This window comes from Cervus elaphus, chromosome 8 (assembly GCF_910594005.1).
Source record: "Cervus elaphus chromosome 8, mCerEla1.1, whole genome shotgun sequence".
Taxonomy (NCBI): Eukaryota; Metazoa; Chordata; class Mammalia; order Artiodactyla; family Cervidae; genus Cervus; species Cervus elaphus.
Genome location: NC_057822.1, coordinates 8,498,935 through 8,526,496, shown reverse-complemented (window position 1 = coordinate 8,526,496; position 27,562 = coordinate 8,498,935). Strand labels below are relative to the sequence as shown.

Here is a 27,562-nt window from a genome sequence, read left to right as displayed (position 1 = left end):
TGCCGTGGAAATACACAAGCTTTAGCATCAGGCAGACTAGGATTCAAATCCGAGGTCCATTCCTTACTGGCTGGGAGACCCCGGTCAACTGTCCCATCTTGAAAGTGGTATTAGGACCACCCAGCTCCTGGCATGGTTGGGGGGGACTAATGTCTCTGATGTTAGGTGTGAAGGACTAATAGGGCCTGACATGCTCACTCACAGGGAGAAACGCTCACTCCCTGACAACAGAGAGGCCGCCCGGGTGCTCCGAGAACAGAGAAGAGCAGAGGGAGGAAGGCCAGGTGAACAGACCCCAGACAGGAACCGAGGACACGGGAGTTCACCCAGATTCCTTCTCTGAACTTGTTAGTAAATCCTTGGAGAGATTTTAATTGGGATGGTCTCTTCCCCGGGGAGAGGAGACCCCAACATCCACCCAGTAAAGCTGAAGGTCACATCAAATCTGAAAGGCGACTTTGTTCTCCGTGGCTTCATCCGTTATGCATGAAAGAGCAGATGGCGGGTGCTCAGGATTCATGATTTGAGACATCCGGAGACTATAGGCACTAGCCAAATTTAAACCGAAAGATGAACTTGTTGGGTGTCTTTTCAGATTATGGGAGAGGAAGAAAGGAGAGAATTTCTCCGTCATCTCCCATCCGCTCAGAAGTCACAGCTGTTCTGCCTTGCGTTCCGGAGACTTTTATTATAACCGTTTGAAAGGGACAAAGAGATAAATGTCTGAGGAGGACTCCCCCCCGCCCCGAGCCTGAAGACAGTGGCCCTTCTACAGGAGGCCACAGGCAGCGTGACCGCAGATGTGGCTGCTGGGGGACTGGGACATGGCAGAGTGGAGGATCACATAGACCTGAGGCTGTGTGTCTCCTCTGCCAAGTTCTGGCCCCGTGGACTACAGCCTCAGTGCCTCTAGCAGGAAAGGGAGCGAGAACCACCTGGCCTCAAGAGGAGCAGTGTGATGAGGTAGAGCTGAGAGCCTGGCACAGCCACGGGCAGAGAAAGAGAGCTCAGTTAACGGTGGCCACCACTGTCAGTTTTACTTTGACTTCCTTAAATATATTTGGTCCAAACTGCCTTTTGCTCTGGGATAACCTCTGAGCCATCTATGCCCATCACCAATATGATAACTGTCACTCAAGTCTCACAAAACCCAGGGAGGCAGAAAAGGGTCGTGATGGTTGTACCCTTTTCCCAGATGGGTAAACTGAGGCTCAAGGAAAGAAATCATGGATCCAGAGTTACAGCCCCAGGCAGCAAAGCCAGAGCTAGACGGTGGGTCTTCCAAGTCACCAAAACACACTTCCCACCAACCCCAATCACCCGAGCCACAGTGTCCTGAGTCCACAATGGACAAGGTGTCTGGACCACTTAGTCCCCAGCACTAAGTCCCAGGCCTGGTTTGAGTTTAGCACAGTCTGTCAAGTGAATAAATATCATGGCCTCATTTGAGAGGGTGAGAAAAATGACTTGACATCCTTCCCAAGAAAAAGTATGTGCGGCCATGTATATTTCAAGGGGGGTCACAGACCCTGGTTAGGGGCCTTGACCTAGACCCTCAGAGACCTCTTCAGGGCTGAGCTCACTACGCTATCCAGAGGTGACCTTGCATAGCCAGTGAAAAGAGGGCCTGCTGGCTTCATCTGCGGGACCACAGACCACCGTTCCCCACGTCTGGGCCTGTGGTCACCACTGCTCCAACCACCCCAGGGCAGGGTCCGCCAGAGGCCGCTCCAGCCGAGTACTCGGTCCTTCAAAAAGAGAACATTTATTACTTATTTCTTTTTTCCTCTTTAGAATTCCTTTACAGCAACACCAAGGAAAGCACAAACTCTGCAGACACACGGGGGGCACGCTGACCGCTGCCAGCCGGAGACCAGCTCGAGGCCCCGCTGCGGGTCACACAAACAGCACGGCCTTTCTCCAGCTTCTGGACCCTCGTGCCAAGGGGCGGCCTGTGTCAGGCCCGATCCCTGCCGCCTCATGACAGACACAGGGGCTGACACCAAGGAGGTCTGGGCTGGGGAGTGGAAGCTGGGCCAGGGCCACATTCTGATAAAGACAATCCCACCCCATGTCTCACCCGGGCATTTCTGTCTGTTCTCTGATTCCAGTGCTTAGTCAGATATGCAAAATCTAAAAAAAATGGTGTTTCCTAGGCTGGTGAAACTTGCTCTGACTACCACCAGGCACTTCAGCTTGGTAAAGCCAGGCCTGGGAGGCACCTGAGGATGGAGGGTGTGCTGGTGGCTTTGCTGGGAGCCTGTGCGAGAGGGGAGGGGGTAGATTCTGAAGATAGGCTGCTGCTGGCACCGACCTGGGGTTGGAACGTCAGGAAGGAACCGCGTGATGCTTACGAAGTTTGGTTTTGTTTCACCCTCTGAATTAGCAGACTTCAAACACTTCCATTTTCACGGAAATCAACAGCAAGACAGTTTAGCAGGGCACGCAGGCTCATGCCAGTTCTGCGTGTAAAGGCACCAGATGGTTTGTTATGAAACATATTTTGGTCAGAAAATAGCTGGGGCTTTTTGGTTGCTGGGAGGACAACAAAGCTAAGGAAAAAAAAAAAGGAGGTGTGAGTTGTGAGAGGTGCGGGTGAGAAGGCAGCTTTGGCACCAGATCCGGGTTCTACTCTCGACTCTGACTTCTTCCACACGTGTGGTCTCAAGTCTCCTCATCTGAAACTTACGACCAAGGAGTCGCAGAACAAATCTAGGTGTTAGGTTTCGCTTGTCATCTCAGGAAGTATGGGGAGGCGGGGCTCAGACCCAACAACAGACTCTAGGAGTCCGCGGGCAGCCAGTTACACTGGTTCTCAGCACTGGTGGGGACCCTCCACGGGGACTTTGGGCCCCTTCTCTCGGAAGAAGGGCAGAAAGAAAGCTCTACACAACGCAGCACCATCGCGGAGCGGGAGCCCGCATCTGCGGTGAGTGCTCTAAAGTGCCTGCCACATGCTGTCTTTGGTCAGGGGCTGTCCCTGTCTCTTTGAGCCCCCCTGGGGCCAGGAGCTCAAGCCCCAGCCTGCTGGGGCCTGCCGGGAAGGTGAGCAGGACGAAGTGTCTTCTCCCAGGGCGGCGGGGCCCTCCTGTGCTCAAAGGGTGGCAGAAACGAAGAACCCAACTCCTCTCAGTAAGGAGCAGGGGCGCCCCCAGGGAAATCTGGGCCCTCAGAAAGAAGGGACGAGAAATGCTTTGGTCACCATCCTGACACCCACAGCGAGCAGCGCTCACGCAAGAGAGGGCAGGATGCTGGTTATCACACTGCGTTCGTGCCTGATGCCAAACCGGCTTCTGGAACCAGGAGTCACTGAATAAATATTCAAGGCATCTTTCAGTTCTTAGAGAAAGAACGGGGTTTAAAAAAAAAAATTTAAAAATCTCTCCTTCCCTCTGCTTGACTGGCTGCAGCTTTGATCTTCAGGCTGACAGCGCTGCCGACTGGAGGAGGGTGGCCGGGGGCGGGTGTCCAGGAGCTGGCCCCTGTCCCAAACATGGGGAGCTTTGGTTTGTCACGTGTCCTGCCAGCCCCAGGCCTCAGAAGTTGAAGAGGTCATCTGACTTGGCGCCACCACTGTCAGGCTTGTCCCAGTCGACAGGCGAGAGGCACTGGGCGTAATGAATGTCCTGTGCCGTCAGCCCAGTGTCCAGGACCTGAGGGTTCGTCCGAGACTGGGCCAGCCTGGAAGGCAGAGCTGTGTAAGCTGGGGGCCCAGGCAAGGGGCTTGGTGGGGGCCCAAGGAGACAGTCCAGCACAGGGTCAGAAGCGAGAGAGCATGGGTGGGCAAACGGCAGGACTCGGGGACAAAGAAGAAAGACCCAGGACTTCCCCAGTGGTCCAGGGGTTAGGAATTCACCTGGGTACACAGGTTTGATCCCTGGTCAGGGAACTAAGATCCCACATATGGGCGACTGAGCCCACGTGCCTCAACTACTGAGCCCATACGCTGCAACAAAAGAAGTCACTACAATGAGAAGCCTGCACACCACGACTAGAGAGAGCCCTCTTGCAGCAACGAAGACCCACTGCGCCAAAAATAATAAATAAAATTATTTTTTTAGAGAAAAGAAAGACAGACCCAGATGTCGGGAGAGGTGGAACCTCTAACCAGAGAGTCTACCCTTGAGGGTCAAGTGGCTGAGAAAACTGTGGGGCAGGCTGGTGGCATTCGCAACACAGAGAGGCCGGGGCACCCACGGCTCCATCAGGAAATGCCCAGGAAGGAGAAGAAAGGGCAGCTGTGCCAGGGCAGACAGGGGCGTGCGTGGGAGGGGGCCTGGGGCAACCATGAAAGACCACTGGCTCTAACTACGTTCAACACAGCGCCGTTCACAAAGTAAATTCAAAAAGGGGCACGATTAAATGTCCAAAAAATCCGGAGAGTTAATTACAGCCCACATCCTTAAAAGAATGTGAGGCAGTCGATGAATGAGGTATTTACATGGAGTTTTTAGTAGCCTGGAGAAATGCTCCCGATATATACCAGCGTAGAGTGAAAAATCAGGATCCCCAAATACAAATATCATGAGCTGATCAAGGCAAAAAAAACCTGCATATGTATAGGATCAGCATGAGTTAAGCCCCAAAGTCTGGGCTGTGGGATTACGGGATGGTGTTATTTCCTGTTTAATGCTTTGCTGATTTTCAAAGTTGTTAATTAAGGGCATATGACACTTTAGTAATCTGGAAAAAGCAAATGAAAGATTTCCTTCAAACAGGAGGGTCGCAGTCAGCCAGGAAAGCAGGAGAGATGGCCACAAGAATAATGAAGGGGCCACACCTGCCGCTCCCCGCCCCCCAGGGCTGGGCCGAGAGGTTCCCACTGGCTCTGGCAGGAAAGTAATGGGGAAGGGGAGACAGCTCTAGGGGCCTGCTGTGGGTCCCAAGGGAGAAAGGGAGGCCTGGCTCAGGACCCAGAGCTGCCCAGGCCTCTCCTCAGCCCGCCTTCACGGCGGCATGCCCCCAAGCTGAAGGTAGCCGCCGACAAAGATGACCCCTGGTTAAAAGAGGAAAGGCCACCAGCCTCCGGCTAGACCACCTATCTCCTGAGGGGCTGGCTTCACTCCCACCTCAAGTAAATGCTACATGGATTTAATTTAACATTGCCTTCTCCTTGCCCCTTTCCATAGAGGCAAAACCTCGGGAGGGGACAAAACCTGCACCCAAAGCCCATTCTTGAAGGCCACGCCAGACACAGGAAGAGCAAGCCAAGCTGAGCTGCAGTGCGCTCAGTCCAGCTCAGACTGCTCAAGGAGCCACAAGGAATGATAGCTTCAGATTTCACCGGCAAGGACACGTTAGCAGGCCTGGCTGAACAGTGAGCTCCCCGCCCCTGGACGTATTCAAGTTGAGACTTTCCTTCTGGACAAAGTCAGAATTCAGACACAGCAAAGAGCCCTGGAGACCAGCCCCCCGCAAGCACCAGGCCTCCTTCCCCAGCATCAGGAGCCCAGCTGATGTTACCTTGAAAATGCTTCATCCAGGCCGTCATCCAGCTCCTTGGGGAAAACAAAGCGGGAGATGAGAGCCCTCAGAGGGGGAGCACGTGCCCACAGCCCTGGGAAGCTAGGGGGCCCGAGCATGCGGGAGGATGGGAGGAGTCTGGCGGGCACCTGGAGGAATGGGCACAGGAAGGCCTCCCCCTGGCTACTGCCATCAGCATCTCAGCACAGGGACCCAAACCTGGGATGGGAAGAGAGGGCACCTGGGTGCCCAGAGGCCTGGGGGTTTCAGTTCCCAGCTCTGCCACGACTCGGCAACACCTTAGTGAGGCAAGTCACCACGGCTCTTTGAGACTCAGCTTTTCCTTCTGTAAAATGAGGACACTGGACTGAATGATCTCTGTGGCTTTCAAAATCCGAGAGGGAGAGGGTGGGGGGGTTTTCTTGCTTTTACCCACTTTCGAAAGCTGAGCCAAGATTCTAAGCTCATGAGGGATAGGTGGTGGCAGGAATCCCACAGCCTAGGTTGGGGTGGGGGGGAATGGGCAAGGCTCCCTCCGCAGCCTCTTGGGGGACGGGCAGGTGGCAAGGCTGGCTCCCAGACCAGTTCACGGTGCCCGCTCGGGGGACACTGAGTGGCCCCCAACAGGCGGTGGGATTTGGCAGTTTTTCAAGTCCCTCGACAGTCCAGATTTTTAAAAATTAAAGGGACGTGACAAGTACAGTAACATGTCATTCTGCAGTGGATCCTGGACCAGAGAACGGACACTGGAGGGACAAGTGGAGAGAAGTGAATCAAAGCCTGTAGCTTATGTAACAGTGCTATATCAATGTTAATGATTTTGATCTTTGTAATGCGGTTATGTAAGATGTTAACAACTGGGGAATCTATATGAAGGGGAACAGGAATTCTTTGTACTGTTTTTGTAACACTTCATGTATTACATGTTAGCTTCCTCTGGAAGATTCTTCAGGCAGAGGTCGTCACCATCACTGAGGAAGTGAAAGAGCTGAGACAGAGAAAGGTCAGGGGGCTTGCCCCAGGTCCCAGAGCCAGTCAAGGGCCAGGCTGCCTGCCTGAGTCTCAGGCTCCTCATTCAGACGGCCGATGGGGAGGGGCGTCAGGAGAGAGAGGCCCACAGTGAGAACAAGGGGGCCTTTGGCTGGTCCTGCAGTGGGCAGAGCTGGATGCTCGGGCCAAGAGGCCAGGCATTGTGAGGAGACAGCTCTGCTGGGAGCCAAGCCTGTTGGCGACGCAGCCCTAGGTTCAAAGGGACATTGTTCATCCCCTACCCAGGGCCTGGGTGCGGCTAGGGTCATGACCTCCTAGAGGCCTGCAAGAAGTGGGTGCCAGGGCCTGCCCAGGAGCTGCCGTAGGCCTCATCCGGGGACCAGGCCGAGGCTCGTTGGATCCGAGGGGGATCCCCGGCCCCATGACCACTCACCCAGACAACACTGCTGCTGTTCAGGGCTTGAGGCCGCGGTGGCTCATCCGTGTTGGTGGTGTTGGCGCTGACCGTGGACAGTGGGGCCTTGGCCGTCTCTTCCAAGTCTAGCAGGTTCCCAGTGACAACCACTGTGAGGGGTCAGGGGCGTCAGGGGGAGGGGAGGCTCCCGTCCTCAGCCTAGCCTCTGGGCCCCATCCTGGTGTCTCCTGGGCTGGGCTGGTCCTGACTCCCTCCTCGGGCATGGCCTTTCCGGGCCCACCACCCAGACCACCAAGACCCACCCTGGAACCTCCCGAGGCAGCTGCCCAGCAGCCCACAGGGTGGAAAGCTCTGTCCCACTCGTGATTCAGGCTGGAACCCATATTCACAACAGGCATTGAGGTTCTGGAAAGTGCGGAGGGAGTGACATATACCCAGATTTCTATATCTGTACAGGACATATCTGCACACGCACCTAAACAAGTCATCTTCCCCCCAGCTCAAAGACTCACGGCTCCTCAACGAAGGGGCGCTGTCTTGGCGGGCCCCGCCCAGGACGTCCGCTCCCTCTTGGTTGGCTTTCTCTCTCTTCTCCTTCTCTGTGGGACCAAGCAGAGCGTGTCGGGAGTCCCTGGGCAGCACTCCAGCCCTAGCCACCTCTGGGCAGGGGCAGGCTGTGGCCCACCTCATGGGGGGCAGGTGTTAGGTCTCCAGAAGACAGGAAAGAAACTCGGCATATTTCATTCCCTCCTCACAAGGAGGAATGAATGTGGGGGAAGGAGACAGCTGTTCCCAGTTTCTTCAGGTGGAGAAACTGAGGCTCGAAGGTGCAGGGACCTGACCAGAGCCACAAACTACTAGGTGATGAAGTTGACTCCAGAGCCTTTAGCATCTGCCCCGCCCCTACTGCTCAGCATGTCTTTAACACCCCCTGTACACCCCACCCCCCAACCATCACCCACTCGATGCATCCACAGACAAGACTCACCTTCCTTGGATACCTGCCAAAACTCAAAGGCGACTTTGAAGGCTTGGGCTACTGTGAGGGTGACAGCCTGGGCCTAAAAAACAGGAAGTGGAGTCGGGGGAGGGTACAGTGTTAGGCAGGTAACAGCAAGTCTCCACCGGAGGCCCTGGACTCCAGGCCAGGCCCACCTTGGCTCCGGAATGTCTGATGGGTGGAGGTGGAACCCCAGCCCCTCCCCATCACCAAAGCGGCCTGGAAGGAAAGGGGCCACACCTTCCCCAGGCCCCTGAGGCCCCACCTTCACTACCCACCTTCACTACCGGAAGCCCAGCCCAGCCAACGTTCCCACTGGTACTTCAACCCCCACCCTGGCAATGGCTATTCACCTCCATGCTTTTTCCTTCCCCTTTGAGTTTCCCTAAATGCAATTAATTAAGCATGAGGCTTACTTCCTCCAAGAAGTCATCCCTAATGGCCTGAGGACTTCACATAGTAACTGAGCTGTTAGAATTACAGAACAGAAAAGCCAGAGTTGGGGAAGGGGGATGAGCCACAGGTCAGACTCTGGTGAGGACTATGCCAGGTCAAAATGGCTTGCAAATGCATGCCAGAAAGGTAGTACGAGGCTCTTTCACTTCCTGGCAGGAGCAAGATGTCAATAAGGGCCTGGGGCAGAAGTGCCATCACCCACTTAAAAAGAAAGGCCACACGTTGGCCCTCAACCCCTGGGGGGTCCCATCTACCTCTTTAAACGCGACTTAAACGTCATCAACTCTCTTACGTTACGCCACGCTATGCCATGCCGTGTCACATGACATCACAGGCGCTGGGCTCCCACAGCCCTGCCTACCTGTCTATAGTGAAATCATATGAAAGTGTTACCAGTTTGTATGCTTGCCTGTCTGCTAAGTCGCTTCAGTGCTGCCTGTGACCCTATGGACTGACTGTAGCTTGCCAGGCTCCTCTGTCCACGGGGATTCTCCAGGGAAGAATACTGGAGTGGGTTGCCATGCCCTCCTCCAGGGAATCTTCCTGACCCAGAGATTGAACCTGTGTCTTCTGCATTGCAGGCAGATTCTTTACTGCTGAGACACTGGGAAAGTCCACACGTGCCTGCCTATGTCACCCTAACTGGGTGCTCCCAAAGGTAGGCATCAACTCTGAACACCCCTGTTCTCCACAGCCCTCCAGGGGTGCCTAGGATGCTGGCTGGATTGCATTTGCCTGGGGACAGGTCTCTGAGGCCTCACGCTCCAGCCAGGACCAACCCTCAGCCCACCTTCATCTCAGACCCTTCCTCTCCGATTTCAGCTCAGGGTTAATCAGCTAGACTTCTGGGAGTGAAAGTCCTAGAACTCACGGCTGTAGCCGGAAGCGACATGTAGCTTACTCCGCAGGCCCGGCCTGGGGAAGAGAGTGCCAGACTCTTCCAAGCGCACAGCAAGTTCAGGCCTAACCAGCCTCAGCCCCACTCCCTTCCCCTCAGCCAGACAACTCAATTTAATTGAGAAATGAATCTGTGGCTACTGCCTTTAAAACTCTTCTTTAAAATTTAAAATCCCTAAACAAGCTGACTGATCCCTGCCAATTAAACTTCACGAAGTATAAAATCTCATTTGAATGTCTCCGTCATTTACATTTTTGATAGAAGTACGGGTGCTTTATGGTAAAACTTAAATATGGTAATTAAGTATGAAACTCTTCACAGCTGTTTACAATTTAAGCTGTCACGTCTGAATCAAGTTTAATAGACCCAGTTACCATTGAGAATTGCCCATGAACTAAAAATATGGGCTAATTACCAGCCAGAGTCAGATCACTATACACCCAAGCAAGGGCTGGTCACCCAGTGTGGCCGGGAGATGGGAACGCCATTATTTTTGCCTCCAGGAAATCTGGGGACACAGGCCTGATGCTGTTTTTGCATAAATCTGCTTGCTCATTTGCATACAGCCCCGCCCTTTTGCCCTGAAGTCCGGAACTGCAAGTTAAACCAAATATAACTCAAGATGCAGATGCCTGCAGGTGGCTGCAAGCCCAGGCTGGACAGCGACTGGTGGGGCCATGGGGGGGGGGGGGGGGCAGGTGGGCCCCATTTTCCTGGGACTGCAGGAATCTAGGCACCAGCATGAGACGGAGGACCGCTCACGTCTGCCCACAGGAAAGCCGTCCTCGATCCTACAGGCCCGGTGTCTGCCCCTCCTGAACGCCTCTGGCCTGGGGGGTCTGTCTTATCACCTGACCCGGTACTACCTTGCCCAGTTTCTCATGTCCCTGTCTTGTTCTGGATAACCAGGCAGTCAGCTTCTCATAGGGAACCGTCGGGCTTAGCGCTATAGACCTGGGCAGGACTGTGGGATCCAGGATCCCAGCTGGGTACTCAGACCAACCAAATGGGGCCAGCTGCCTGCACAGCCCTGCTGCACCAAAGGACCACCTGGGGGATGCCACTGTCCTGAGAGAGAAGCGCCCTGCCCACCTGACCCCAGGTAGAATTAGGGAGACCACCTGTACTGCAACCCTGGGCTCCCCACTGATGCTGGCAATGGCATCGTCACGTCTGAGCCCAGAGGCTGAAGTGCTGGCTGAGGGCTCCCAGGTGGGCAGATAAAAACATTTCTTGGTAGAGAATCTTATCCTGGCCATGCGCAAGAGGAGCCTCCAGGGAAGAGAGGCCTGGTGGCTGTGCCGCCCATGTTGAGCTGAACTGGTGGGTAACCCAGAAAGGGACCCCTTGCCCCCTCCATCTGGGTGGATCTAGGCTTCTTGCTGGTTCAGGCAGCCCAGCGAGGAAGGGTGGGGATGTGGAGACTCTGGGCCCCTGGCCAAAAGGACTGAGGGCTGCGTCAACATTCAAATTCAAGGTTCCCTTGAGGTGCCATCCACCCAGGCTCCAGTGACATCTGAATCCCCCACCCCCAAACATATCACTTGAGTTTGCACCTCATGCCTCTGCACGTGCTGATGATTCCTGGGCTGGAGTGCACCTACCCTCTCACCACCCTGCCCCCTTTTTCTCAGCCTGGGAAACTCCTCCTACTTATTACTCACCCCTCAAAGCCCAATTCAAAATGTCTCCTTCTCGAAGAAGTCTTCATGACCTCCAGCACAACAATGACCACCACCCGAGAACCAAGCTCCCTGCGTGCCAGTTACTGATTCCTGGCTCTCCTCTCCATGGCCTCAACCCCGGGTCCCTGGTGCCCGGCAGAGCTCAGCCCAGGACAGGGAGCCGCACGCATCTGTGGAGGGACCTGCTGGCAGCAGGGATGCAGAAACCGAGGCACCCATTTCACCTTCTGCCTCCTCCTGTGAGCCACATCCTCTCCGCTCTGAGTCTCGGGATCTCCAACATGACCAGACCACAAGGTCATAACACACTGGAAGTCCAGCCTCGGCTGAGGCCTTGGGAGCCACAAGGACACCACCCGTGTGTCAGACGGTCTTACACCGCCCTGGGCTGGGCTGTCTCTCCAAGAGGCCTGCCTGAATCGGAGAGGCCAGGTGGGAAAGGCTGGAGAAGGACAATCCGAGATCCAGCCGCTCCTGACGCAGAAGAGAACAGGCCCAGAAAAGCGAACAGCCTGGGCGCTGGATGTCCAGTAGGAGCTGGTCCTCTGCCGATGGCTCTGCTGTCAGCACCGAGCAGTGGCCGGCTGTCTTCCCCAGTAAACCTGACCTCTCAGCCTGGGGCAGACTGGTTTCATTCAAGCCCGTCTAAAGTCCTCTGGCCCCAGGCCAGGCTCCCGTAGCCCCTGGACCAGCATTCGCTCTCGTTCACCCCCGACCTCCCCACCCCAGAGGAAGTCCCTGCAGGCTGGGAGCCCCTGCTCTGCAGCAATGGCCGAGGGCCAGCTGCCCCTGCCCAGCGCCTGCTCTGCGCAGTGCGGAGGAAGAGACCAACAATGGGGACATAATGAGCTTGTTCTGTGGGGAACAAGGCTGTCATGGGAGAAGCCAGCGCAGCTCAGGGACCCAGGGCATCACGAGGCCCGCGTGAGCGGCTGGCGACACTGAGTCTGCGGGGAAGAAACAGGGTGCACAAAGCAGCTGGGACCTGTGAGAACAACCCGGGAGGCCATGGAGGTGACCTCCGCATTCCGCCAGTGGCCACCCAGCCCAAGGAAGGGCAGGCTCTCACCCACGGCCGCAGGGTGGGGTCAGGCCCCTGGCCAGTCTCCTACAGCGCTCCTTTCACAGGACCTGAGGCAGGCTGAACCAGACCCCCTCCTTCCACAAAAGTGAAAGTTGCTCAGTCATGTCCAACTCATTGCGTGCCCACGGACTGACTATATAGTCCATGGAATTCTCCAGGCCAGAATACTGGAGTGGGTAGCCGTTCCCTTCTCCACGGGACCTTCCTAACCCAGGGATTGAACCCAGGTCTCCCACATTGCAGGCGGATTCTTTACCAGCTGAGCCACAAGAGAAGCCCCCACCTCTGCCACCCCAGATGTCCACAATCTAATCCTAGAACCCGTGAATGTTACCTTACATGGCAAGAGGAACCTGGCAGATGTGATTAAGTTAAGGACTCTGAGGTGGGGATTATCCTGGATTACCCAACAGGCCCAATCACAAAGGGCCTTACGAGAGCGAGGCAGGAGGGCGAGAGTCAGAAATGGCAAAAGTGACGACAGAAGCAGAGAGGGAGACTGGATGGTGCTCCACTGCTGGCCCTGAGGGGCGACAGAAAGCCTGGGGGCCACTTTAAGATTGCGATGTGTGGGGTGCGTCGTTGATGACGGGGGAGTTGAACAGATCCTGTCTCCTTGGCTTTAAGGACCCTAGGATACAGGAACTGGGGCTCCGGGCTTCAGACACAGAGATCAACTGAGGACAATACTAAATCAATAAACGTCAGGAACCTCCTTACAGGGCGGATGCTCAGACCTCGGGGGCCTCAGAAATAAAAACGTCAATGCCAAAGGCTGACTCACTCCAGCGGCTTGCCATGAAGTTCAAGACAAAAGCCCAGAGACCACCAAGGTCCCACCCATCCCAGCCAGATGTGATCAGGGTGGCCTGGAAATGGGGTTAAGGGGTTCCTGGCTCCTCAGTCACACAGGGAGGGAAGAAACGTGGGTTTAGACCCTCCCTCTGCCTGGCTGGCTATGTCATCTTGAGCAAGAGAGCCAACCTCTGTGAGGCTGTTTCCCCATTAAAAAGAAAACCAATGAACACAGTTACAGCACCCATCTTGCAGAGTTGTTCTGAGGAGCAAATGAGACGATACCTTAGAGATTACCATTGAAACAGGCAGAGTAGGTATCAACATAGGGCCATTTCCCTCACTGCTCTGGCCACAGCCAGCGAGGTCCTCTGGGGGCCCTCACCTCTGCCTTTCACCCTGGACCGCTCTGATTACCAGACTCCAAAGACTAATCTCTGTAAGGCCTTGCATCCCCAGACCATACCAGAGACAGGAGACCTCTCCCAGATCTCAAATCCATCAAATCATATGATAGAGCAGAAGGGGCCCCAGGGTAGTCACTGGGAAAGTGGGCTTGTTGCTGCCCACAGGCCAGCTGAGGGCAGTCCACCCTGCCAGGTGACCTGCAGCCCTACATGGGGGCCCTCGGCTCTCAGCTGAGGAGCCACTTGAGGTTCCCAGGGATTTCAGACTTTTAACTGATACCCACTTTGGGTCCTGCCTCCCCCGCAGTCAGGGCCCCCAAGCTGAGGCTCCTGGCTGCCCGAGCCCAGCCTCCCCCCACTGACCATCTTCCGCTTGGTGCAGAGGAAGGCGTGGCACTCAAGATTCTCGTTGTGCTGGCTCTGCGCGATGTACGCAAACACCTTGTCGTGCATCTTGTCTGCCGTGCAGTAGGAGATTCTGAAAGGCAAGGGGGGCGGGGGGGAGTATAACCAGACTCCAGGACAGGGGCCTGACTGCATCCGGGACGTCCCTTAGAGCGTATCCCCTGAGGTTCAGACAGCCTGCCATGCCATTCCACCAGGGCAGGACTCTGGGCCTGGCGTCCTGGGCCAGCTGTGGCGGGACAGGGGAGGGGAGGGAACCCAGGCTCGGCAGGAAGGAGTGATGGGAACAATAGCAGCTGAACCCTGAGTGCACACTGGGCAGCCTTCTAGATGGCACCTCACTGAGTTCTCAGAACTGCCCTCCGAGATGGGTTCTAGTACCCCCCCACTTTTCAGGTGAGAAAACTAAGGCTAATAGACCACCAAGCGAGTGGGCCGGGGGCCACAGCCACTGCCATGCTGCCTCACGGAGGTTTTTGCTGACCGGCTGGAAGGGGTAAAAGGATGCCCTTCACCTCAAGGCCCCTCGAATGCCCTCCCCCTGATCACAGGTCAGAGGAGTCCAGGCCCATCGCTCGCAGGATGACTGAGACTGCTAACAGGTCCTCCTGGAGCTCGGGCCAGGGAAAAAGGAGCTGGGAGCAGGGTAGGGGCCTAGGAGGCAGCTCCCCCAGCTTGAAACACCCCCTCACCCATTTGACCCCTCCGTCTGGCCTCCAGTCATCCCAGGAATCCCAGTCAGGAGAGGAGCTGTGGGCCCAGAGTGGGGACAGGAGCTCCGCAGACTTCCTGACTCACGTGGCCCCGGTTTCAATCACAGGTGTCGACAAGGGGATCAATCAGGACCATTTAAAACCCCCGAGTGGGCAGAGTGAGGGGGTGCCAGGTTCCCAGCCACCTCTTCTCCAACCCTGGGGAGCTGGTCTCCTTAATGCCCTGGGTCTTTGGCATCAAGGCCCTGTCCTAAATGCCCTGGGTCTTTGGGTATCCATCAATTAGATCCTGCTATTCTTCACGCCTCAGCAAGGAGAGGCTTTCCCAGCTGACCCCAGGCAGGCCTCTCCTTCTCTGCCCTCTTGGGAAACACTTCTGTCTCACACCCTCCCCTCCATCTCCTCCTAGAATAGAAGCTCCCTGAAGGCGGGCTGGGTCTGATCCTCTCACCTGGCACAGACCTCAGCAGAGCAGGTAAATGCTGGGTGAAGGAGGCAGGCGGAATTAGGAAGGGAAGAGGAAGACACAAGCTAGAAACTCTGCAACGACCCCACAGCTTACATCCACCCCCCGACACACACACCCCAACCCCAACCCCAGGACTGGTCTGTGCTCTTGCTGGCTGAGCCACATGCCTGGAGATGAAGCAAGAGGGTGTAGGGACGTGAGGCCTGACGCAACTCTGCCCTCGGTGTCCTGGGCTCAACTCAGTCATGACCTCACCATGAGGGCAATTAATTCCCTCCCTGGGCTTCAGCTACCCAGATGGAAAATGGACCTGAGCTGTCTGTCTCTTCCAGCTCTGAAGTCCTACAACTGACCAGCTGAGAGAGAGGTGGGGATGGCCTGAGGCTCCAAGGGCCGGGCCTGTTGCCCTGTGACCAGCCCCCACCCTCTATCGAGATCCTCTACGCTCTGGCCTCAGACGTGCCTGAGGCCTCCCTGGACGCCTGGCCAGATGTCCAGAGCTGAGCTGCTGTAATCCCAGCGAAAAAAGGCAGTGACGGCGCTGCTGTCTGCTCCAAGCCTGACTCAGCAGCACAGGCGGGAGGTGGCAGTGTCCCAGGGCGGCTGCAACTAGTGACGGTGGCAGCAGCCATTCAGCCAGGCGCTCGCTGTGAGCCAGGCGCTGGGCCCTCGGTGCTTCACAACAGCCCCTGGGGTGGGATCTGTTTCCACCCCAACAGATGCAGCTGAGGAAAACTGAGACCCCAAGGTCGCCCAGACAGGCATTGGTAGAGCCTGGATTCAGACAAAGCACTCCACCCACCGCCCTGAGGGGCAGAGGGAAGCCGCTGAGAGTACCTGTAAATGGACACGTTCTCAATAAGCTGGTTGGTGATGTTGTCTGTCAGGATGATCCCTCGGGGCGACACCTTGAGAGTCACCTTCTGCAGCTTCTTCCCACTGGCCTTGGCCTTGGGGCAAATCTGAGTCAGAGGAGCCTTACCTGCCCGAACTTGGGACCCACCCTTGTGGGCTGCTCCCCGCTGTTCTGGGCCCCTGATGTGAGGCCCATGGGAGGCCTCAGTTCGGGTGACTGGCAGAGACACGATGGGGAAGATAATTTGGTCGACAATCCCTTCTGATAAAAATAGGGACAAGGGTCGTTCACGGAGTACCTCTGTCTGCCAAGCACGGGACCTCGAGTCATCCTCACAGGCGGCAGGATTTCGCCTCAGGGGGAAACAGACTCAGAGAGGTTGAGGGACTGGGCCAAGGACACACAGCCAGGAGCGGGTGTCAGACTCTGAGGACTGAATGGGCTACTAAGAGTCCAGCAGGATGGGGACTCTGCGCTCCACCCGCTGGGGTCTGAGCTGAGGGGGGCCTAGGCCACCAGGAGAGGCGGCCTCCGAGGGCACGTGCTCACTCGCGAGCATCCATCCAGTAATACAGGGATACCCTGCCTCTCAGGTCACAGGGCAGGCGGCGGGTGCCAGCAACAGCCCCCACCCGACTGTCTCTCCCTTGGCTGGTGGCTTGAGCTGAGGGACAGGAGGCTTAGAGAGGTCACGGCCATAAAGCTAGACAGGAGGACACTGGCCTTGACCCTGACACCCAGTGGCTCCCCTTTAGAGTCTCTAAGCTGGATGCGGGGGGGTGGGGTGGCAGGGCAGCTCTGACACATTCAGCCACGGTGATATATGGAGGGGGGGTGATAAGCGCCAACCCCCACCCCCGCAGGAGCCAGCCCCCCCCGCCTGGAGCTCCCACAACCCACCCTGACTGGGCTCACCGTGGCTACGATCCTCTTGACGGCAGCAGCTGACAGCTCCTCACCCTTGGGCTGCTCCACCAGCGTCATGCCCAGGTACTTGAGACTGAAGAGCATACCCTCGAGCAGTGTCTCCCGGGTGTCTGTCCAGTTTTCAGGCAGCTCTGGGCAGAGGAGGACAGGCCCTCAGACCCTGATGGGAAGGGCCAGCGTCTGCAGCCCCCATCTCCTAGGAAGACCCAGCAAGGGACACCGGGGTCCCCCATCTATCATTATTTTTCTCTTTAATGAAGGGCTAACATTTTCTAGCATATCCCAGGCACCGTGGTAGGAAACTTTACGTCAAATCTTCTCATCCACCCTCATGAGAACCTGGGAGGCAGACACTTTTATCATACCCATTTAGAGACAAAGACAGTGAGACCTGGTGGTGGTGGTTCAGTCGTTAAGTCGAGTCTGACTCTTGCGACCCTGTGGACTGTAACCTGCCAGGTTCCTCTGCCCATGGGATTCTCTAGGCAAGAATACTGGAGTGGGTTGCCATTCTCTTCTCCAGGGGATCTTCCCAACCCAGGAAATGAACCCGCGTCTCCTGCATTGCAGGCAGATTCTTTAACAACTGAGCTATGAGGGAAGCCCCGTTTAGAATACCCATTTAGAGACAAAGACATGGAGACCCAGGGAGACGAAATCCCATGACCAAGACCACAGAGCCAGCAAGTACAACAGCCCAGAATCAAACTCTTCTTTTCAAGCCCAAACTCTTAACATCAGTGTTAATACTTTCTGAGGGCAAGCCATGCCATTTTCTTATCGGATCTTCAGTGCAATCTGGTGAGACAGATATTATTCCCACTTTACAGATTAGGAAACTGAGGCTCAGAAAGATGAAGCTGGCAGACAAAGGCCAATGAGTAAAGGGTTAGAGTCAGAATTCACGATTAGGTGATTCCCATGGCCCCAGCCTCTCTCTGCATAGCCACAGACCCCAGGAGGTAGGGAGGAAGGGAGACCAGGAAAGAGACAGCAGTCCAAGGAGAGCAGGGGTGAGGTAAGGCTTAGTGGGGAAAGAGGGAGGTGACTGCTCAAAAGACTTGACATGAAGGCCACCTGACTCCGGAAGACCGGGGTTCAGATCCCAGCTCCGCTTCCTTCCACCTGCATGGTCTTGGGGAAGGCCTCTCTCCTCTGAGACTAGTAACGCCTGGGCTGCAGCAATGGCACATAGCAGCACACACGGGAAGGACCCTCTGCAAGCTCTGACCGTGACCGAAGGAAGGAAGGTTGGAAAGAGGGGAGGAGCCTGGCTCACTGGGCAGTGAAACAGACCAGGAGGGAGAGTTGGAAAGAGGCCCCTGTTTGGCCCCATCCACGTGAGAGGCCCTGAGCAGGCAGAGGGACAAGAGGAGAAGAGTGGTCTTCGCTGGGGTGCGGGTCATACATGAACTCATAGGAGTTCCTAGTCCCCCCATGCAGAGTGAGACCCAGGTGAACGGGAACCTGATGCATGCAAGCTGGCATGCCTGAGTGAAGGAATGACCCAGACAACCCCAAGGATCTTTCAGGCCTGAGATGCCCCCAACACCATCCTCAGCTCTGGACCCTGGCCCACTGCCTTTAGGCCTCTACCCCGAAAGAAGGCCAGGCCCCACTGAGAAGACTCCCAAAGGGATCCCATCCTCTGTCCATCAACCAGGAGTCTATTTCATTTGATCCTCCAAAGAGAATCAGAAAGTCCCGGAGGTGTTCCAGTCCTGGTTAGGTGATAAGAACTAAGACAATGGGCCTTCCCCTCAAAGAAACCAAGAATATTACCACCCCCAGGGCAAAACAGAGCTCTAACACTCATGACTACCTTACAAGCTAGCATTCTCTCATTCCCATCTCACAGATGAGGAAACTGAGGCTCAAAGGACAAGGAATAGGTCCAATCAGTTGTCTAAGTCATGCTTAAAGCCCAAATTCCTAACCATTAGATGATACTATCTTCCCAAGAGGCAAACTACCCTCCTTTTAGCAAAATGTCAGGGAGAAGTTCCTACAGCCAGATGCATTTCCCTCCACAGTTCTTAATTCCTGAGGCTTCCTCTTTGTAGGAATCTGTCAGACTACCACTTTCAACCTGAGATCCCTCTGAGCAAGGATGGCAAACTACGTACGGCCAGGCTGGTCACCTGTGTCCTCGGCAGACATTGCTAATCCACCGCATCTCTATTCCCTCTGATTTAAAGGCTCTGAACTGTTTCTCAATACAAGGCTGCAGGTAGGCAATACCAATCCCTCAGGGGTGGCCTTGTTCGTCTCTTTATCCACCCCTGCCCCTGGGCAAACATCCTTCCTCCTCGCATTTTCATGTCTCCCCGCTCTCATTTCCGCCGCCGGCTCTGCCCTTTCCTGGCCCCTCTCCAAAGCCACTTCCGCTCCCTCCATTCCAAAGGGCCAGAGCTTGCCAAGGTCACAGACGACCTCTTTGTTGTCAAGATATTCCCCAGTACCCCCCCTGACCTCTGAAATGCTTGGCGTTTTTCTGCAATCCTCCTACCCTGGCCTGACCCTTCCCCTCTTCGATGGGCTCCTGGAAGAGGGCCCTGGTAGACTGGTGGCCACTCACCAAGCCTCAGAGACCCTCACCCCAACCCCCTTACTTGACAGATGACCAAATGGTGGCCCAGAGAACAATGAAACTTGTGCAAGGTCACAGAGCAAGTAAGAGGGACCCCAGCTCCCAATCCACTACAGGTAACGCCCACAAGGGCTGTTGGGAGTTACAGGCTGCCCAACCTCCTCTCCTCCTACACAGGCATGCACACACAACAGAGATTCCAGTCATGCAGAGCTTCCTCCACGATGTAATATTTATTTTCCCACTTCTGTCTTTGCTCACAAGTAGCTCCCTCTACCAGAAATGCCCTTCCCTTTGCCAGACTGAAACTCTTCCATCCAGTCTCCTCCAAAAAGCCTTCTTTGAGGTGATGTATCCTAGTGGCTAAGAGCGAAGGCCTTAATCCTAGAATCCACTGAACTTAAGTAGGTTAATTAACTTTCCCTGAGCCTCAGCTGTCTCTTCTATAAAATGGTGGTGGTTGAGTCGCTAAGTCGTGTCCGACTCTTGCAACCCCATGGACTGGAGCCCACCAGGCTCCTCTGCCCCTGGGATTCTCCAGGCAAGGATACTGGAGTGAGATGCCATTCTCTTCTCCAGGGGATCTTCCCAACCCAGGAAACGAACCCGGGTCTCCTGCATTGCAGGCAGATTCTTTACCAACTGAGCTATAGCGAAGCCCTCTATACAATGGGAGAAGCAAGTCTCCAGCTCACAGGGCTGTTCTGAGCCTTTGATGAGATAATAAAATGAGACAGTGAGATAATAAAGTGTAATGGGCTTATTAGCACAGGGCCCCACCCATGGTTCTGCCTCCTGGGGCCTCTTCTCTCCTGTCAGGGGCCACCCTGTTCGGGGCATGGATTTCCTCCTCTTCCTCCCGTAGCCGTATCACCACCACCAAGCGGCTGCCTGCTAGTGTGTTCTCCTCTTGAAGGACTTCCGAGCATGTCTGCCTCCTCCACGATCTAGCAGGGAGGAGGTGCACCCTGCTCGATGACACTGTGGGGCCTCACTCTGCTTCTCCCTGCCCGCCCCCATCACCCTGGCCTCCCAGGCCCAGGAAGGAGCTCCTTCTTCCCCTCCAGTAAACCCTGCCTCCCCTCCTGTACTTCTGGGCATGAATCATCTCTTTGATGAGGTGTAAGCTCTCTCAGGCCCCACGCCCTCCCGGAAGAAGCCAGCACCTGGTAGCACTCAGCAAAGACAGAGGTAAGGCTCGCCACCACAGCCGCGCTCACCACCCAGCCACCGCACGCTGGAGGCCGCGGGTTCCTTTCGAGGAGGAACCCAAGGAGTCAGGAAGAGCTTCCAGAGGCCCCTAGGCAAATACAGGCCTGAGTCCACAGCCCTGTTCCGGTCCTGGTTATTTTTGGCCCTGTAGTGTGTAATAACTGTGCTATTTTAACTTGTGATTTTTACAGATGACCTGCTGTCAGAATTAGCTAGGGACGGATGGACCGTATGCCCAGTCTGACTTGTAGCTGCAGACATGGTACTCCTTCCTCACTAAGCGGTCCCTGCCTGGGAGTCAGGGCTGGGCAGGCTGCCCCCATGCCCCTTCCAGCCTGGCTGATGGCTGGCACATGAGGGCTACGGCCAAATCCGTGGGCTAGGAGGAACCTCCAACCGGGCTCCTGGCCTCCAGTCCCTTCCAGCCTGCAGGGGAGATGGCCTCAGGAGCCACAGAGTGGTATCTCAAGAAGAGGACCCAAGTTCTGCCGTGGCCTGGAGTGGGGCTGCGTCTCCAGGCCACAGTCTCCTTATCTGACAAATGGGCTCAGTCCTGCAGGAGCGTCAGCAGAAAAAAGGTTCCGCGTGTGAAACATGCTAAGCAAATTTCAGAAGTTATTAAGATTATCAAAAGAAGGTAATAATGATTTTTTTAAAAAAAGGGTGATCGAGTGGTTAAGACTCGGTGCTTTCATTGCAGGGGCCTGGGTTCAATCCCTTGTTGGGGAACTGAGATCCCGTTAAGCTGCCAACCCCCTAAAAATGCTAACAGCAGTAGACACCAGATGGGCAGTGGGGTTCATAGTCATCTACCGCCCTGCTCCTTGGCTTCCACATTTAAAAATGGTATCAACAATAGTATCAGTCCCACGGGACTGTGTGGGCGAGGATGGAATCAGTACACACACAAGCTGGGCTTAGAACCATGCCTGGAAGATTACAAGTGTCAGTGCTGGGTCATTCAACTCAGCTCAGTTCAGTCGCTCAGTCACGTCCGACTCTTTGCGACCCCATGAACCGCAGCACGCCAGGCCTCCCTGTCCATCACCAACTCCCGGAGTCCACCCAAACCTATGTCCATCCAACCATCTCATCCTCTGTCATCCCCTTCTCCTCCTGCCCTCAATCTTTCCCAGCATCAGGGTCTTTTCAGTAAGTCAGCTCTTCGCATCAGGTGGTCAAAGTACTGGAGTCTCAGCTTCAACATCAATCCTTCCCATGAACACCCAGGACTGACCTCCTTTAGGATGGACTGGCTGGGTCATTACCAAGGGTCAAATGCGAGGGTGTACACAGCCATGTGCAGTACTTTAGAGAAGAGTCAAGGATGTATCAGGACTCCCTTTGGGCAGCGGAAGATGCTCAGGGGCGTCCAGGCATGACTCGGAATCCACAGTGCTGAGCCCTGACTTTCACAGCTGTGCCTGTGACTCTCTCCTGCAGTCTGTCAAGCTGTTCCTGTGAGCCGGGCCAGGCTCAGGATCACCCGGAAAGAACGGTAACCAGCCCTGCACGCCACCTGAAAAGAACATCTGGCTCACTTTCAGTGGGCTGTGGGTGACCGGGCCCCATCAAGCCACACACCCCTCCCTCAGCCACTGGGCTGTGAGAAGAAGTCTCAGGCGCCAGTTAAGTGTCCCTTGCACAAGCTGGTCCCTCGGGCTGAGACGCTGTTCCCAGATTCCTCCCTCCTTGTATTCGTACCTGTGTTCCCTGTCACCTTCTCTGAGAAGCCTTCCCTGACTCCCTGCACTGACACTCTCATCGCCCCACCTTTAGCTCCTCGTGCTATGCTAAGTCGCTCAGTCACATCCTACTTGTTGTGACCCCATGGACTGTAGCCCGCCGGGCTCCTCTGTCCATGGGATTCTCCAGGCAAGAATACTGGAGTGGGTTGCCCTTTCCTTCTCCAGGGGATCTTCCCCACCCAGGGATCGAACCCTCGTCTCCTGCAGTGGGAGGTTGGTTCTTTGCCACTAGGTGAGTACCATTACCACCCAGGCCACCTGACATGCCACTCTCTCTGGCTGCTGGAGACTTGGATGCCCACTCAGGATGGGAACAGTAAGAGCTCCCGTCTCCAGCAGCCCTGCAACCACCGACAGGACTGCCCCTCAGAAGGAATAACTGCTCTGGAGCGCCCCCTGGGGTGGCCTCTCAGTTGCCTACAATGAAAATTGGCTTCATGTTGTCCACTCTTTGGACGCCTTTCTCTTCTCGCTTCTCCTAAGAATACTTCCTGGGATCTCTTCCCAAATAACTGCCTTGTACTCAGACCCCTGTCTCAGCATCTGCTTCTAGAAGAACCCAAACAAAGACACCGCCTATCATTTCCTCACCTGCTTTATCTTTCCTCTCAGCGTCACCACTACCCACAAGCACACCACTCACTGGTGCCCCAGTCATGCTTCCTACCCCAGAGGGCAGAGATGAACTCTTTCACCAGCCTCCCCGACACCTCTATCAGTGTCCAACACACTCAGTATATTGTGGTTTGGGGTTTATTTATATCCTTCATCGTTAACATTATAAATAAGTAGGACTAGATCCTCCGTTCCACCCCCCACTACCACGAACCAGCTTAGCTGAAACCTGCACCTCAGATTTCTTTACTTGGTCTCTCTCTCTCAGAGTTCTCTGACAACCCATGGAGGAACCTGAGGGTCAGAGGGACTCCGTGTGGAAATAAGGGTATTGAGGGGATGGGGTGAGTCAGCCTTCTAGGCAGCTGGAAGAAAGGAAAACCCCTGGCCAGGAACTGAAATAGAATATTTATGGTTCCCAAAGAGATGGGGGCGGGCGGGGGAGCCATGTGTGGGAGAAGAAGAGAGTCCCCCGTGGAAGTCGGCACTAACGGGAGACGGGGCGGTGAGGGTCAGGACAAAGAAGCCTGTCTGCTGCTGGCTTTGCTCTGTGACCTCAGGCAAGCCCTACTCCGGGCTTCAGTTTCTGTGCAGATAAAACAATGATCGCACTAATCCCAGCTGAGGACCTTGAGGGTGAGGAGCAAGTCACAGCCGATTGTGGCTATCAGGTCTAACCTTAACTCCACTGGCTTCAGTTCGGTCCCCAAACTCAAGCGTAGGGCTCAGACCTTGAGGGCTGGATCCACCCCACGTTAGGCTGCCTCAGCACTCCTACCCCGGACACCACCCCCTGCCTCCCCCTCTACTTGTGGCCACCTCTGTCCTCAGGGGCGGCCAGCCCTGCCTCAGTCACTCCTGGGGTCAGAGTCCATGAGGCCACACTGATAAGACCCCTGGGCTAGGGATTTGGAGCCAGCTCTTGGAAGCTCCATGTTGGAGCCGCAGACTCCACTTCCCCGAGCCTCAGGTTCCTTTATCTGAAAAATGAATCTGATAAGAATCCCTGCTCTGACACCTCACAGGAGTGAACACGATAATGGAAGCAAAAACCCTACGTAGAAGGTAGAGTGACAGAAGCGGTAGTCACCAGTCATTGAACTTTCTCTCTGCCAGGCAAAACATGATTTCAGTTAACCCGCATCAAACAACAACAACAACAACAACAAACTGAACTGGTTACTATTATTGACAATTTACACATCAAAAAATTGACTTAACCAGGGACAGGTGGGGATTCACCCCAGCTCATTCTGGGTCCAGAAGGCTCCAGGACGGCACTCTTGGCTTACTGGGGTCTGCCTAAGAGGAAGGGGGCTCTCCTCTCCTTTCCTACGCAGTTGTAGACAGGCTCTGAGCCCCCCCAAACTTGTTCCACCACATTAAGAGTCATGCTGAAGGCCCACAAGACAAGTAAGGGAAAGGGGAGTGGGGGAGGAAACCACCAATTAGGTGCCAGAAGGAAGTGTTATTGTCAACAACCTTCTCAACACCTCTGCCAGAGAGACTTCCCTGGTGGTTCCGTGGTTAAGAATCTATTATACCTTCTGGACTTCCCTGGTGGGGCAGTGGATAGGAATCCACCTGCCAAGGCAGGAGACACAGGTTCGACCCCTGGTCTGGGGAAGATTCCACATGCCGCAGAGCAACTAAGCCCATGCACTACAACTGAGCCCACATGCTCCAGAGCCCAAGAGCTGCAACTAGTGAAGGCTGTGCTCCGCAACAAGAGAAGCCACTGCAATGAGAAACCCGGGCACCACAAGGAAGAGTAGCCCCTACTTGCAGCAACGAGAGAAAGCCCACTCGCACCAATGAAGACCCAGCGCAGCCAAAAATATATATATTTTTTAAAATAAGCTTAAAACAAGGGCTTCCCTCCTGGCTCAGATGGTAAAGACTCCCACATGCAGGGGGCGGGGGGAGAAGAGGGGGAAAACTAAGTCCACGTGCCACAACTACTGAGCTGGCACGCTCTGGAGCCCTCAAGCCACAACTAGAAAGAAGCCCGCTGCACTGCAAGGAAAGATCTTAAATGCCACAAAGTAGATCCCCTGGCAGCAGGCCCAAGGCAGCCAAATAAATAAAAATAATTAAAAAATAAAAACAAACTAACAAACCACATCCCTGCCAGGTTAGAGTTTTTATCCTGATTTTGCAGATGAGAAAACTGAGGATCAGAAAGGACAAGTGACTTGTCCAAGATCAGAGCAGGCAGGAGAAACTTTCCTGCCACTCAAGGTGGCTACTTCTCCTCTTTCCCCATACTGAGTGTGGGAAGGGGGAGGGTGTGTTCCTAAGTTTCCTTCCCTGTCCTTGCTCCTCCCTTATCCCTAGAGAAAACGACAGGGTTTCCCCATTGGAACGGGCCATCATTCTCAGAAGTTCTGATCAAATCCCACAAATATTTAAAGGAGCTATTTTGGGAGTCCATAAATGTGGGAGATGGGTGCATCCCTGGCCTCCTCCAGTCCTAATGGCCTGACCCCAGCCCCGCCAGCAGGCACCAGCCCATGTTCTCAAAGCTAGTCTTTCTTGGTTTAGGAGGCAGGCACAGCTGGAACGGCAGAATGGGGCAAGAGGTGGGGCAGGGCAGACTCCCTAGGCCCAGACACGCTGGCACTCCGGGGCCTCTCCTGAGCCTAGGGAACTCGGGCTCCCCTGGTGGAGCCCTGGAAGGCCAAGACAGAAGGGGGTGTAGTGTACTGACAGCGGGCTTCCTGATGCGGGAGAGGCCAGGGTCCCAGGCTGTTGGCCGGGGAGGCGGGAGGGTTCAGGAGTCCTGGCTTTGGCTCTGTATCTCCCAGTAAAGGAGCTGCGTGACCCCAGGCAAGCCACTCCTCCTGAAAAAGGAGGGACCTGGGCTGGGTTTCTAAGGCCTCGAGGGGGAAGGTGCCAGGTGACTGGTTGGTTCCCTGAGAGTAACTGGAGACAGGAAGAGGAGGGGGGAGCCCGGTGAGGTTCCTCGCAGGCTCCGGGACGCCCCTGGGAGAGGCGGCGGCAGAGTCTGCCTTACGCCCGGGCGCCCAGGGACTTCGGAAGCTCAAGCGGCGAAGTGTGAGAAATAAAAACAGGTTTCCAACACAACCAGGAGGCCGGCCGGGCCACCTTCTGAACCCTGCCAGAGAAGGGGTCTAGACGGGGCGGGTGGGTGGCACCTCCTGAGACCGCAGGTTGAGCCCCGCCCCCAACTTCCAGCAGGTACCTGCGAAGCCCGGGCTCGCACCTGAGTCGGCTTCCGGGCGCCCGAGGGAGTTAAAAGATGACCTCGTGGGCTGGACTGGGGGAAGCGGGCAAGGTGGGCGCCCGCCGGCCGCTGACCGCGGGCCAGAGTGCAGGGGCGCGGGGTGGGGGTGTCTTCCCAAACCCCCCGACCCGCCCCACGTCCCTTCCCCACCCCCCACCCCCACCCCGGGTACAGACGCCGAGCTCCTGCCTCCCCTGGCTGTCCAAAGAGGGGACGTGCCCGGGTCGCGCAAGGCGCCTCCTCCGACCTGCAGCCCGCACCTGGGGACTCCGAGCTCCCGTTTCTTCCCCCAGCTTCTGCCCCTCCTCCACAGTCGCAAAGAATGGGGGCCGGAGTGGGGACGTGACCTTCCGAGACCCTCAACCCCGCAGGGCCGGGGAAGGTCGCTCCCGGGCCACAGGGCGCGGGGTCAGGCCCTGCCTCTCTCCCTACTCCGGGGCCCCTCAGGAGGCGAGGTTCGTGCGCCGCGACCCCCAGCCCGGGCCCCCGGCGGACGCGCACACACTCACTCCGGTGCCGGCCGCCGCCGCACCCCCAGCTCTGCTTGGCGAGGCTGGGACTCCGGATCAGCGCCCGCCCGGCGGACTTGAGCGCGTCCATGGCCTCTCCGGGCCGCCGCGCTGCCGCCTCCGCAGCAGCCAAAAACTCTGTCAGGGAAAACTTTCCGCCGGGGCCAGGCGGCGCGGGGGCTCCGCGCTCCTCCCTCCCCGCGCGAGCTCCGCGCCGACGTCCGACGGGGCGGGGCGAGAGCGGCCAGGCCCCGCCCGTTGCCCCGCCCCCGCCCCGCCCCGCCGCTCCTCTCGCCCCGCCCCTCCCCGCCTCTGCCCAGCTCCCCAAGGCCGTCTGGACAAAGGGCGCCCCAGAGGCTGCGAGCCGAGCCGTAGACGCCCTGTCGTTTCCTCTCTGTCTCTCTCCCCAAACCCCTTATTTCCCACCTGGTAGGGGGCTGAGAGTCCGAGAGCCGCCGCCCCGCCGCGGGAGTCAGTCAGTCAGTTCAGTCACTCAGTGGTGTCTGACTCTTTGCGACCCCATGGACTGCAGCACGCCAGGCTTCCCTGTCCATCACCAACTTCCGGAGATTACTCAAACTCATGTCCATTGAGTCGGTGATGCCATCCAACCATCTCATTCTCTGTCATCCCCTTCTCCTCCTGCCTTCAATCTTTCCCAGCATCAGGGCCTTTTCAAATGAGTCAGCTCTTCGCATCAGGTGCCCAAAGTATTGGAGTTTCAGCTTCAGCATCAGTTCTTCCAAAGAATATTCAGGACTGATTTCCTTTAAGATGGACTGGTTGGATCTCCTTGCAGTCCAAGGGACTCTCGAGTCCTCTCCAACACCACAGTTCAAAAGCATCCATTCTTTGACGCTCAGCTTTCTTTACAGTCCAACTCTCACATCCATACATGACTACTGGAAAAACCATAACCTTGACTAGAGGGACTTTTGTTGGCAAAGTAAGGAGGCGTGGGAGGCGCGGGCCCAAAATTTCTAGACCACTGAAAGTTACTTGGAGATCATTTACAGATGGGGAGACTGAGGGCAGGAGACAGGAAGCTTGTCCAAGAGAAATGTGGTGACCACAGCAG

General features: G+C 55.9%; 1 protein-coding gene across 3 annotated transcripts; it reads right to left on the bottom strand.

Moving 5' to 3' along the window:
- Window positions 1-1,741: 1,741 nt before the first annotated feature.
- LDLRAP1 (low density lipoprotein receptor adaptor protein 1) lies at window positions 1,742-26,700 on the bottom strand. Of its 3 annotated transcripts, XM_043909286.1 has the most exons (10): window positions 26,485-26,593; window positions 21,603-21,884; window positions 16,552-16,694; window positions 15,618-15,730; window positions 13,557-13,671; window positions 7,857-7,929; window positions 7,381-7,467; window positions 6,887-7,017; window positions 5,464-5,498; window positions 1,742-3,681 (listed from the first exon to the last, which is right to left on the bottom strand). In XM_043909286.1, the coding sequence occupies exons 2-10, from the start codon at window positions 21,628-21,630 to the stop codon at window positions 3,537-3,539; spliced, it is 870 nt and encodes a 289-aa protein (XP_043765221.1). In that variant the 5' UTR covers window positions 21,631-21,884; window positions 26,485-26,593; the 3' UTR covers window positions 1,742-3,536. The 3 variants fall into 3 exon arrangements, with proteins under 3 accessions (XP_043765221.1, XP_043765220.1, XP_043765219.1); XM_043909285.1 differs by lacking the exon at window positions 21,603-21,884 and having other exon boundaries at window positions 5,464-5,495; window positions 26,485-26,700; XM_043909284.1 differs by lacking the exon at window positions 21,603-21,884 and having other exon boundaries at window positions 26,485-26,699.
- Between the last annotated feature and the right edge of the window lie 862 nt (window positions 26,701-27,562).

Excerpts from the sequence above, each read along its gene's own strand:
- LDLRAP1 (XM_043909284.1), bottom strand. The coding sequence starts at position 26,575 with ATGGACGCGCTCAAGTCCGCCGGGCGGGCGCTGATCCGGAGTCCCAGC. Across the intron at positions 16,695-26,484 it reads CGGCGGCGGCCGGCACCGGA|AGCTGCCTGAAAACTGGACA; the intron begins GTGAGTGTGTGC and ends TCCTCTGCCCAG. Across the intron at positions 13,672-15,617 it reads GAGAACGTGTCCATTTACAG|AATCTCCTACTGCACGGCAG; the intron begins GTACTCTCAGCG and ends CTTGCCTTTCAG.